This window comes from Mustela erminea, chromosome 2 (genome assembly GCF_009829155.1).
Source record: "Mustela erminea isolate mMusErm1 chromosome 2, mMusErm1.Pri, whole genome shotgun sequence".
Lineage (NCBI taxonomy): Eukaryota > Metazoa > Chordata > Mammalia > Carnivora > Mustelidae > Mustela > Mustela erminea.
The window spans coordinates 24,314,319-24,326,332 of record NC_045615.1 but is presented as its reverse complement, the minus strand read 5'-3'; the positions used below and the strand labels follow the sequence as shown (position 1 = coordinate 24,326,332).

At 33.8% G+C, this 12,014-nt stretch overlaps 1 protein-coding gene across 3 annotated transcripts in view; it reads left to right on the top strand.

The window, feature by feature from the left end:
• Positions 1–12,014, top strand: part of LRBA (LPS responsive beige-like anchor protein) — a 731,121-nt gene that overhangs the window by 177,429 nt on the left and 541,678 nt on the right. For 2 of the 3 annotated variants that reach the window (XM_032332486.1, XM_032332485.1), the window contains exons 23-28: positions 983–2,041; positions 2,997–3,175; positions 4,230–4,383; positions 5,005–5,185; positions 8,727–8,854; positions 9,347–9,454. In XM_032332486.1, coding sequence (XP_032188377.1) covers positions 983–2,041; positions 2,997–3,175; positions 4,230–4,383; positions 5,005–5,185; positions 8,727–8,854; positions 9,347–9,454 — 1,809 coding nt within the window. The remainder of the gene's footprint in view (positions 1–982; positions 2,042–2,996; positions 3,176–4,229; positions 4,384–5,004; positions 5,186–8,726; positions 8,855–9,346; positions 9,455–12,014) is intronic. The other variant, XM_032332488.1, reaches the window with a different exon arrangement.

The window sequence follows — 12,014 nt, the reverse complement described above, 5'->3', positions numbered from 1 at the left end:
GGGTGTTTGTGCAAAAAAATCATCTTTTGTTGTCATTTACTATCATCCTTTCATACTAGGGCTCAATAAAGGTTTGTTGACTAAAGGTTCATTTTACTGTATATATTGTAATAGTGTAGATTACAGGAACAGACAGTTCTAGCATTGGTAAATATAATTATGCCTATACTTTCTGCATGTATTACACTTCTTTTTGAGGGGTGTTTCCTATTATAATACCAGTGGCAATCACATAATAGTGGCTATAATAATCTTCGATAAGAAAACTGTCAAAGTAAATGGGTCTAAAGCTAACCATGATATGGGGATGTTCTCAGGACCAGTTACATAGTAGTCACTCACATGCAAGTGGAAAGGATGGATGGATGGTTGGATGACCTGGAACTTCAGGTTATTTTGACCAATTTAGACTTTGAAAATTGTGGTTGACCTTTGGGGAAGGGTTGGATTCTTTTTCATTGCTAAAAGAATTTGTATTAGTTTAGTAAGAACATGTTTTACTAACTTAATAAATATATGGGGAGCTGCTGTTATAGTGGGCATAATTAACTGATTTTTTTTTCTTTTTTTTGCTCTGTTGAGGATAAATCATGGGGAAATGGGTTTTCATTGCAATTGAAACAATGTATTATTTAGTGCACAAAGCCCTTCACAATGATATGTATATATTTAGATCCTGATACAAGTTATAGAGGTCAGTAGAGTAGTGTATTCGTTTCATACATATGTATGAAATAGAATAGACTAAGGATGTTCTTATTGTGGTTGAATGCTCTGCTACCTGTCAGCATTAAGTCTAGGTATCATTTTTATTGTTTTTTTGTGATTGACTTATTTTTTATAAGATAAGGGTATCATAGGAAAATTACTTTATTGCATTATATGAAACATTTATTTTAAAAATTGTTAAATATTTTTATTTTATGTTATGTATGCTCTTTTTTTTTTGCATATTTTGATTGATTTTATGTTTTTCATCTAGGTCACTTTTGAAATACACAAAGAAAATCTTGCCAGTATGTTCAGGGAACACCAGGGAAAAGTTGATGAAGAAATAGGGCAATGTTCAAGTCCAGTTGAAGCAGTCTCTGCCATTAGCAGGGATGTTAATGTTTCAATAGCATCCCAGCAATCAGATATGAAGGCTTGTCCTGTGTCTCCTCGTATCACCAGAAATAGTGATGAAAAGTCACCTGTTGAGCAGACAATTTCAGTAGACTGTGCTTCCAATGCTGAACTGCAAACTCCTAATACATCTAATGAAGAAAGGAAAACTGGCCAAGAAAGTCAGGAGTTACTAGATGAAGTCCCTTCAGAGGAAACATTGATAAATGAAACAATTAATACAGGTGATTTAGAAGTATCCTCTGATATGATAGAAGCTGAAGCCGAGACTGTTTCCTCTAACTCTTTTAAAATGAATGGCAAAGGTATAATGACTGTTAGTGAAGTAACTGCTTCTATAAGTTCTCCTTCAGAAGAGGATGCCTCAGAGGTGCCAGAATTATTGGATAAGTCTATAGGAGAGGAAGATGATGATGATTATGTAGAATTGAAGGTAGAAAATAGTCCTACTGAGCAAGCCAGTCTGCCCACAGAGCTCCAAGAAGATAGTTTGTCTCCAGCTGCATCTGAAGCCAGTGAAAGACTGGACATGCTTAGTAATGACAACAAATTAATATTTCAAGAACAAGAATCTGTAAATAAGAAGCAAATTGACAGTGAAACTCAAGATTCCAAAGATTCTGGAATCTTGATGATGACAGCATCAGGGTCTTCAGCTACCTCACCAGATACTACTGTTTCCCAGACACCTGTACAATCAGATATTGGTGAGATGCTAGAGGAAGGGAAAAAAACAACTAATTTTGTGAGAGAAACCAAATTAATTGGTGATTCTCCTGTCTTTGAGTCTCCTACTACTTCTGAGCAGAGGATTGCTAAATTGGATGTTTCCAGTGTTGCTACAGATACTGAAAGATTGGAATTGAAGGCCAGTACAAATATGGAAGCATCTCAACCTCATCAACCTATACCTGAGGTGATTATATTTATTGTCTTCTTGAAGTGTATTTGCATTGAATTAAAATAGTGCAAGGGTATATACTTTTATCTTGGAGTTGGTTCATACCCTATTTGCAATTATATAAATACAATGAATGCAAAGATTACATTTGTTATCTTTAGCATAAGATTTTAGTGAGAGTTCATTGAATGGCAGCTTTTATTATTATTTTCACCACAGCAACACCAAAAGTTACTACTTTCAAGTTTTAAGATTGTAGTCATTCTGGTTTATAAAGCAAATAATGGAAATACTTGCCTTTATCCTTTATTTGATAACCCAGTCATAGTTGGTACGGTAATTCTCTGACAAAATCTAGGGCTATCTTCCTGCAGAACCACCTGCCAGTGTATAATTTTATATATTAAGTATGTAGTTTAAAATTCCTTCCATGAGGAAACAGACCATGGGGTTTGTTTGCTTTGAAAGAGGGGAGGAGCCTTTCAGAAATCTAAAGGTACTTCTTTCTCCTTTACTGGTATGTCAGAGTGATTCAGGGGACAGTGGTTGATTGCATGTTGTCATTTCCCACTCTGTTCAACCAACCATTTGTTGGTTCTTAATTCTGTTATCTTTATGTTTGTTTTTAATTCTAACCAACTTATAATCTAGACACTACCTTCTTTCATGCTAATATTCAAATTTAAGAATCTTGATTCTTTTGAAAAATGCTACATTTGCTGGTGGTAATACTAACATGATTGCAAGCTAATTACTGTTGAATTATGGTAGTTTAACATTTTTGATAACTTTGCTTTAAATGTGTTAAAGTTTTAGTGTTATTACTCATTGATAATTTTTACCTAATTTGGTTTTTTAGTATCTTAATATATGATTATTTGTTAGATGAATTGCATTAAAGCTATTATATTATTAATGGCTTCTTTGAAGTTGAATTTATTTTACTACTCTTTTAAATTTTCTGTATTAGATGTCAAGACGGCAGGAGGAACCAAGTCAAGGAGTTGCACCAGTTGGAGTTAATGGACAAAGGAGGGATTCCAGATCTGCTATGTTTCGTATTCCTGAATTCAAATGGTCTCAAATGCATCAGCGTTTGCTCACTGATCTATTATTTTCAATAGAAACAGATATACAGATGTGGAGAAGGTTTGTCCATGTGTTTGTTATAGAAGATGTGTATGAAGTTTAGTCTTTGGTTTTTTTTTGTTTGTTTTTGTTTTTTGTTTGTTTGTTTTTTAGATAGGGAGAGAGAGAATCTTAGGCAGACTTCATGCCCAGTGTGGAACCTAACGCAAGGCTTGACCTCATAGACCTGAGATCATGTCCTGAGCTAAAATCAAGAGTCAGATGCTAAACTGACTAAGCCATCCAGGCATCCCTGGTCTTTGTTTCAGAGAAGTTTATGTAGTTAACATTTTGCAACTAATTTCAGACATTTGGTTAAAAAGTAGAATATAAATGATTTCTTTGGTATAGTTATTGAATTTACTTTTCTTCTCCATTATTAAATTGGCTGCCCTACCTGAAATACCAGAATCTGAAATACCAGAACTTAAAAATCAGATTTTCCTTTTAAAATTTTTGCTGCAGATTTCCTGTAGCATATTTTATGGCATATAATTCACCTGAAGGTAGATCTATTAAAGTGGTTTATTAGTATGATTACTAAAAAAAAAAAAATTGGACTTTAAATATAACATCCAATTCTCCAGTGTAGTTTTGGTATAAAACCTCTGTATATTTCAGATTATCTGTTGTATGATTTATGATTTAAAACACCTAATTGGTTTATTATTATTTGTATAGTACACTTACACTGTTTGAAAACATTTTATGGGATTATCTAAGAAAATGTTGGTAGAAATTCATTCTTAATAGCATATTTATTGGTATTTACCTCTGAATTTTTGCTACATGACTTCTCAGTTTTGTTCCCAGTTAAGGGTAATTCAACTTCTTATATACAAGATGAATAGTATTATATGTTTTAACACTGAAAGGGGGCATGTATAGTATCTCCTGATATGGAATGGTCTCCATCTTCTGAGGAAGTACATCCTCAACATGCCTCCTGTATCATTATCATTACTTTAGCTTTCAGGATGAATTGAAAGCACCTTCTTATCCTCTTTTCCCTGAAGTAGGCAAACTGATTTCTTTTCTTTAGCTTTATCAGTAAACATCATTTATCTCTGGACAGCCATTCGACAAAGACAGTTATGGACTTCGTGAATAGCAGTGATAATGTCATCTTTGTACACAACACAATTCATCTCATCTCTCAAGTGATGGACAATATGGTCATGGCTTGTGGGGGTATACTGCCATTGCTTTCAGCAGCTACATCGGCTACAGTAAGGACTTAACTACTATATAAATTGGTGTGAAAACATGATTGCTATGAATCTTTGTTGATTAAAACTTGAATGGTGGTTACTAGGTATCATAGGTGTTATGGGCCATAAGCAACTGGATCTTTTACAGTTACCTGAAAGGACCTTAGGATCTGTTCTGGGGGTGAAAGGACTAAAAACTGTTGATTTCTTAAGGATGAGTCAGCTAGTGAGTATGGTTGTGGTGGTTCACTTGTACATTTCCATTGCCCCTTTCTATTTTTTATTTTTATTTTATTTTTTAAATGGTTTTATTTATTTATTTGACACAAAGAAAGAGAGAAACAGAGAGGGAACACAAGCAGGGGAAGTGGGAGAAGCAGGCTTCCTATGGAGCAGGAGCACAGTGTATGGCTCGATCCTGGGACTCTGGGATCATGACCTGAGCCTAAGGCAGATGTTTAATGACTGAGCGACGCAGGCACCCCCATTGCTGCCTTTTTAGGTGAAAAAGGAAATCATTCTGTTGAACTAGATAAAAAGCCTGGCTTTTTATAAAACTTAGAAATTTGGGAAATGTATCTAGGAAAACTAGATGTTGATTAGAATATAGATATAAATGTCAAATTTTGTTCCCTACAGCATGAGCTGGAGAATATTGAACCTACTCAGGGCCTTTCAATAGAAGCCTCTGTGACATTTTTGCAGAGGCTAATCAGCCTTGTGGATGTGCTTATATTTGCAAGTTCTCTTGGCTTTACTGAAATTGAAGCTGAAAAAAGTATGTCTTCGGGTGGAATTTTGCGACAGTGTCTCCGACTAGGTGAGTTGTTAAAACCCATTAATTAGGAATTTACTTGAGCAGTTTCCAGTAATATTTACATATTTAGATTGAAAATTATCTTTCACCTGTTAGTGGAACAATGTTAGGCAATTTGTCATACATATATTTTTTTAACCTCCAAGAGTGAAGATTATATATGTACTATGCTGTAGTAGTAGTTACAAGGTTGATTAGAGGAAGGACACGTTTGGAAAAATACAAGTTGGTTGTGGTCACCATTACCATTCTCCTCTCATCTTTTTTTGCTCAAGAATAGTGCTTCTCGGGGCGCCTGGGTGGCTCAGTGGGTTAAAGCCTCTGCCTTCGGCTCAGGTCGTGATCCCAGGGTCCTGGGATCGAGCCCCACATTGGGCTCTCTGCTCAGCAGGGAGCCTGCTTCCTCCTCTCTCTCTGCCTGCCTCTCTGCCTACTTGTGATCTGTCAAATAAATAATAAATCTTAAAAAAAAAAAAAAGAATAGTGCTTCTCAAATTTTAAGATGATTCATACACAAGAATATATCCAGAGGATCTTGTTAAAATGCAGTTAGATTATATAGGTCTGAGGTGAGGTCTGTAATTGTCTAAAAAATCCCAGATGATGTTGAAATTGCTCTCTTACGAATGCACTTGAGTAACAAGGTTCTAAACTAGCATCATCCCAGTACAGCCTTTATTAAAATAAACTGTGGTAATTTGTTGAAACAGTTCCTGACATTGTTAAATCTCAGTTCTACTCTTTGAGGCAATTCTTGCTTAGGTAAAAGTTAAAATTTTTAGTGTTATCCATGCTTCCTTTAGGTGAAGCAGAAGAATTTTCCTCTATGCAAAGGATTTCTTGTATCCAGTTGTAACAACTGAGACTTGGTTAAGGATTTGCTTGTTAAATGGAGCAAAGCAACTAGGGAGAGGAGGATGAAGAAATGCAAGCAAAACCAATAGGAACCATGGCCACCTGAAGATACATCAGAAATAAGGCATCTATGGAAACATAACATTAAAACTGGAAATTCTAATTAGTTAATGAAAGATTTTCCCATTTTTAGCAGAAATATCTGTTACATGAACAGATATACTTAGACTTTTTTTGGTGCAGTGATTATTTTTACTCAAAATGCTATTCAGAGTACCTTTAAACTTAGGATGCTCTAAAGAACTGGATGTAACAATTTTTAGAAGTTTGTTTTAAAATTTTAATTAGGAGATTCAAATAGTATAAAAAACCAAAAACTATTATTTATTGACTACTGCCATTAGTTATTGCAGATTTTCAGTGAGTCAGCAATTATTTTCTTTTACTCATGAGGATATTTGGGATCAGAAAAGTTAAAAAACTTATCAAAACCCAGAAGCTATAATTGGGGAAGTTAGAATTTGAATATAGTTTAACTTGTGTTCCTCTTCTTTCTGTTATGCTTCCTTAAATTTTCTGTTAGTAATATAATTTAAGTATCTTGACTCCTTTAATTTTATATGTGCCATTTTTTAAACTGTCACTTTTCTATATAGAGTCTTATTTCTGGAGTTAAAAGTACAAGGCCACACTGTTAGTGTTTTACAGAAACATTAAGTTCAGAAATTAGGGAAATGTTCGATCTCCCTCATATTCATAATTTAATCTACCCCAGCACCGTGACTTCTTATATATGCAAGTGATATTCAGAAAATGACTTGCTCAAGATCTCTTTAATAGAGTATGGTAAGCTTGGTGAGGCATCCTAGTATTAGATCCCTGGTATCCTCTTGTTCTTTTTTGAGGTTGGAGGTAAGAAGGCAGGAGGCAACAATAAGAGTAACTTGTACTACTGAGACTAATGAATGTGGCATAGTTTTTCATTTTGTGATACCAAACTTGATTTTATTTAACCTGGGATAAAAATAGTACAGAAGTTATTTTTCTGGGCCTGATTTTAAATCTGACAGGCTTGTATTCCATATTCTCTCTTCATCCTTCCCTCACTATACTTCTTTTTCCTTAACTTTTGTTGTTCTCTTGCAACTTTCTGGATACTTTTCTGTCTCAGTTCTATGTCTGCTAGCCGTATGGCAGTCTGGTGGTACTTAGAGTTCACATAGAAGTTTGCTGTTTGGCCCCTAATTTGCTCTCCTACTCTTGTTCAGTTCACATACCTAGTGCTACTGATTTGATTGGGAATTAAGATGATTTACATGATATCAAGCAATTCATAATCACCATCATCATTTAAGCCTCAAAATCAATTTCTAAATAACCTGAGTAATTGCCTGATTGGTGAGACATACAGAGAGGTAATTGTTTTTTAGAACAGGTGATTCATTTTATTTTAAGCTGTTGTGAATGTTACAACCAAATTCTGGAATTTATATAACTCATTCAGTGATTGGCAAACATTGCTATTACAGACTGTAATAGTTCATAATTATAAATAACATGAGTACTGTAAGATTTATGCTCAGAAAAGATCACCATTTTAAGAGTACAGTATTTGTGAAAATGTTCAGTCTGTCAAAAACAACAAAAAAGTTTAATATCTGGTAATTATATCCTGAAACATCAAATCTTAAAGATTTAGGAATTCTTTGGCTTACAAATATATTGGTTTCTATGGGATAAAATTATTATCTTGAGTGTGGTTGATACACAGTGTTAGGTTAATTTCAGGTATACAGCTTAGTGAGTTGAGAGGTTTGTACATTAGGCTGTGTTTATTTATATTTCTTTCACAGTTTTGACTGTATTCCTTATATTCTGCTTTTTATTCCTTTGACTTACTCATGCCATAACTGGAGGCCTCTATCTCTCTCTTCCTTCACCTGTTTTGCCTACCTCCTACCACCCTCCCGTCTGGTATCATAAGTTTGTTTCCTGTATTTATAGGTCTGATTATACTTGTTGTTTATTCTTTTTTCTAGATTCCACTTATGAGTGGAACTATATGGTATTTCTCTTTCTCAGTCTGACTTATTTCATTTAGCATAATACTAGAGGGGTATTTTGGGCTATATATTAATCACAGCTTCTTTTCTGTCCCCTGCCTTTTAAATGGTTTTAATGAAAGCCAGTTAAATGTAGACACTATAAATATTTTCTGTATTGCTATACCCTCTATCAGGCTCTATTATATCATGCTATAATGATACATAATAAGAAAACCATGCGAGTTGTAAGTTTAACTATTTTATTTTGATGAAGATGATGAAAAGTTCTTATCCTAGACCAGTTCATGGCAATGTGATTTGCTTTCTCTTTTCTATCTTTCTTTCAGTTATTTTCTTCCCTATCTTTTCCCTTAATAAAAGGTCATCCTAGTGTAGCTTAGGTGAGATCTAAGAAACACTGGCCTGTTGATTTCTGAAATGATTCTCTCTTTGCACTGGGCTCTGACAGAGTAGCTAACAAAGTTAGAAAACAAACACTAGGTGATAAAGTCCAGGGATGGTTTAGAAATTTGCTGAAGATAATCTGTTTCAAATAATAGCTATGTAGGTGATTTTTATAAGTTCCAAAATCTTAAATAAAATTTTCTTTTCTTGCCCAATCTTCTCCTTAAAATAAATTACAGTGTGTGCAGTGGCAGTAAGGAATTGTTTAGAGTGTCAACAGCATTCACAACTGAAATCTAGAGGAGATACAGCCAAAGGCCAGAAAGCAATGCACAGCCTGATTCCCATGGGGAAATCTGCAGCAAAGGTAAGCATACAGAATAATTAATTAAATAAAGTGCCTCTTACTTTATGATTAAGATCTTAAATTTATTTGTTCATTTCAATACAGAGTTAAATAAATCTGACAGAGGTTCTAAAATAGTTACTTTAGTCTGTGGACATAACATTCAAATATTTGTGTTTAAATATACAGTAAAGATTTGCTTATACTTAATCTTGTCTGCTTTTCCAAATGTTTACTTTTCTTGTGTCTTTGATACGTTTTCCTTTGAATATGTCAACTTGTATTTCATGTACTTGGTAAGTTAGCATGCAGTTTGTTTTTTCCTTTATGTTTCCCTTCTGTAACCCTCACCACTATTCCAGTACCCAAAATAAGAAGAGAGAAGGAAGTAGAAAAAATAAACTGGGAAAAACAATGTTATACCTTTTTTTTCCTGGTATTTGGAATACTGTGCTAATTTAAAAAAAAAATACCTACATAATATATATGTATATATTTTTTTGTCTTAAATAGAGTCCTGTGGATATTGTAACTGGTGGTATATCTCCAGTAAGAGATTTTGACAAGCTCCTACAAGACATGGATATTAATCGGCTTAGGGCAGTTGTCTTCAGAGACATAGTAAGTTATAGTATTTCTTTCACATACTCTTAGCTGATACATCTTTCCTCCAAGGTCAAAATACTGAGAGTGAAAACTCTCTGTGATATAAAATAGTTGAGTTGATATAAGAAGGACTAGAAACCAATTCTGTTGACAGTGATTTTAGAATCTTAGAATATTGAAAAGTATTATTTGTGTAAATGGAGTTAATATATCAGAGTAATAATACTAAAAATAATATATTATTACATATTAAGCGCTTGAAGTGCTTCACATGTCCTAAGTGCAACGACTTCTTGAGTTGTATACGTTTGTAATTCCCATTTTATAAATGATGAATCTGAGGCACAGAGAGCTTGAATAATTTGTTAAAGCTAGTAGAGCTAATAAATTTCCAACCCAGCATCTTAAACTCCAGAATCTATACTTTGAAAGTAATGAAATGTTCAAATTCTGAATGACATATTATTTTTACTGAATACTGGATATTTTTCTCTCAAAGCAACAGAATTATGATACAGAGGTACATGTTGAAATGGTGTGTGTGGTGGTTTTAAATAAAAAAAATGTTTGTTTTGGTTGATTTTGATATAATAGCATAGTTTTATGTACAAATTGTAGAATTGTATAAGAAAGTCTAAAAATGAAAATACAAATTATTTGTAATCCTACTCATCAGCATTTGTAATATCATCATTAGTTAATATGTATTAAATACTTACTGCCTCTTAAGTACTTAATGTTCTGCAAGTTTTTTAAATAAAACTTTATAACTTCAATTTTTAATTTTTCCTCTTCTTTTGGAGGGTTTTAGTCCGCTCTTGAGTTCTCTCATTTTTTTTTTTTTTAGATTCTATTTATTTGCCAGAGAGCACACAACCAGGCAAAGTGGCAGGCAGGAGAGGGAGAAGCAGGCTCCCCACTGAGCCGGGAGCCCAGTGTGGAGCTCCATCCCAGGACCCTGAGATCATGACTTGAACGAAAGGCAGACATTTAACCGACTGAGCCACCTGGGCGCGCCCCCTGTCTTGAGTTCTTGATTAAGTTTTATACACATATACAATTTGTTAATAGTACTTGAGTTAATAGTTATTAGCTATAGTTACTAGTTATTGAATATTTATTGCATTTTAAGCATACAACTGAATACTGTTTCATTTAGTTCATAATAATAATTCATAATCATAATTCATAATAATCCTATGGGAAAGATAGAAATATTAGGTTAAATCTGTTTAAGATCATAGAAGTAGTAAGAGGTGAAATGAGTTAAGGATCTAGGGAATATGGTTCTTGAAATTTTCATCCTAACCATTAGGTATACTGCCTCCCTAGATCTCCAACTTTTTTTTTTTTTTCCCCAGAGTCCATTGACTTTCTCATTTTGGGAGCGAATACTGCTGCTACTTTCTCTCCCCTTTTTTTTCTTTGAGTCTATTGCCCCATAGCTTTGTTTTTCTTTGAGTGATCTTTAAAAATCTATAATAGGTAGTACAACTCTTTCGCTTTTAATGTTCTTTAATGGCTTCCTATAGCATGAAGTAAAATGAAATAAAACTCCTCATCCTGGCAGTTTGATTTGGCTCTTTGGAACTTTATAACAAGTTTTTATATCGTGCTGTTTGGGTAGAGAATTAGGTATCTCCTAGGTTTAACATGTAATTTCTGAAAGTAATAAATAATTTAAAATTTTTTTGTAATTAAAAAAGTTCTATAATCACCTTGTAGGAGTTTTAGAAAAGAGAAAAGACTTTTTTTCCAGCCTGTGTCCCAGAGGCTCTTTTAACATAAGCAAACTTTGATGATCAGCAATATAAAGAAGTTATTACCCCGAGGTTAAATGCTAAATTTTTTAATCACTCTAATCTGATTTCATGTTTGCTTTTTCACTTACTTTATTTCTTTAGGTAAATTATTTCTCTAGGCCTCATCTTGTTCAAAGGGGCTAATGAATATGTTTAAAGTATAGTATAGTGCCTGATCCCTTGTAAGTATTCAGTAAGTAGCAGCTACAATTGAAAACAAATTTGTTTTTGGATTTAGGACTTAAACATATAGATCTATCGGATATTTCTTATTGGACAGCAATCCGGCTTACACTATAAATTTCATCGGTAATAAGTAAATATTGAACACAATAGTGGCCTAAATAAGTAGATAGGCATAAGTGATTTGTAATAGATTAAGAACTTATGATCAAGGGACGCCTAGGTGGCTCAGTCAATTAAGCTTCCGACTCTTGATTTTGGCTTAGGTCATGATCTCGGGGTCATGACATCGAGCCCTGCTGTCATGCTCCACACTCCTTGTGGAGTTTGCTTGTTCCTCTCCCTCTGCTCCTACTCCTGCTTATGCTCTCTTTGTCAAATAAATAAATAAATAAATAAATAAATAAATAAATGCATGCATGCATGCATGCATGCTTAAAAAAAGAAGTTAAGATCTAGTAAGTTATTTGCCTACATTTTAAATGTTGCCATCATTAGCAGTAGTTCTTATAATAGTGTCAGTGGCAGCAGAACACAGGAGTGTCTTGAGAAAAGGAATGGTTAATAAAAAAGGGAAAATGTACATTTAT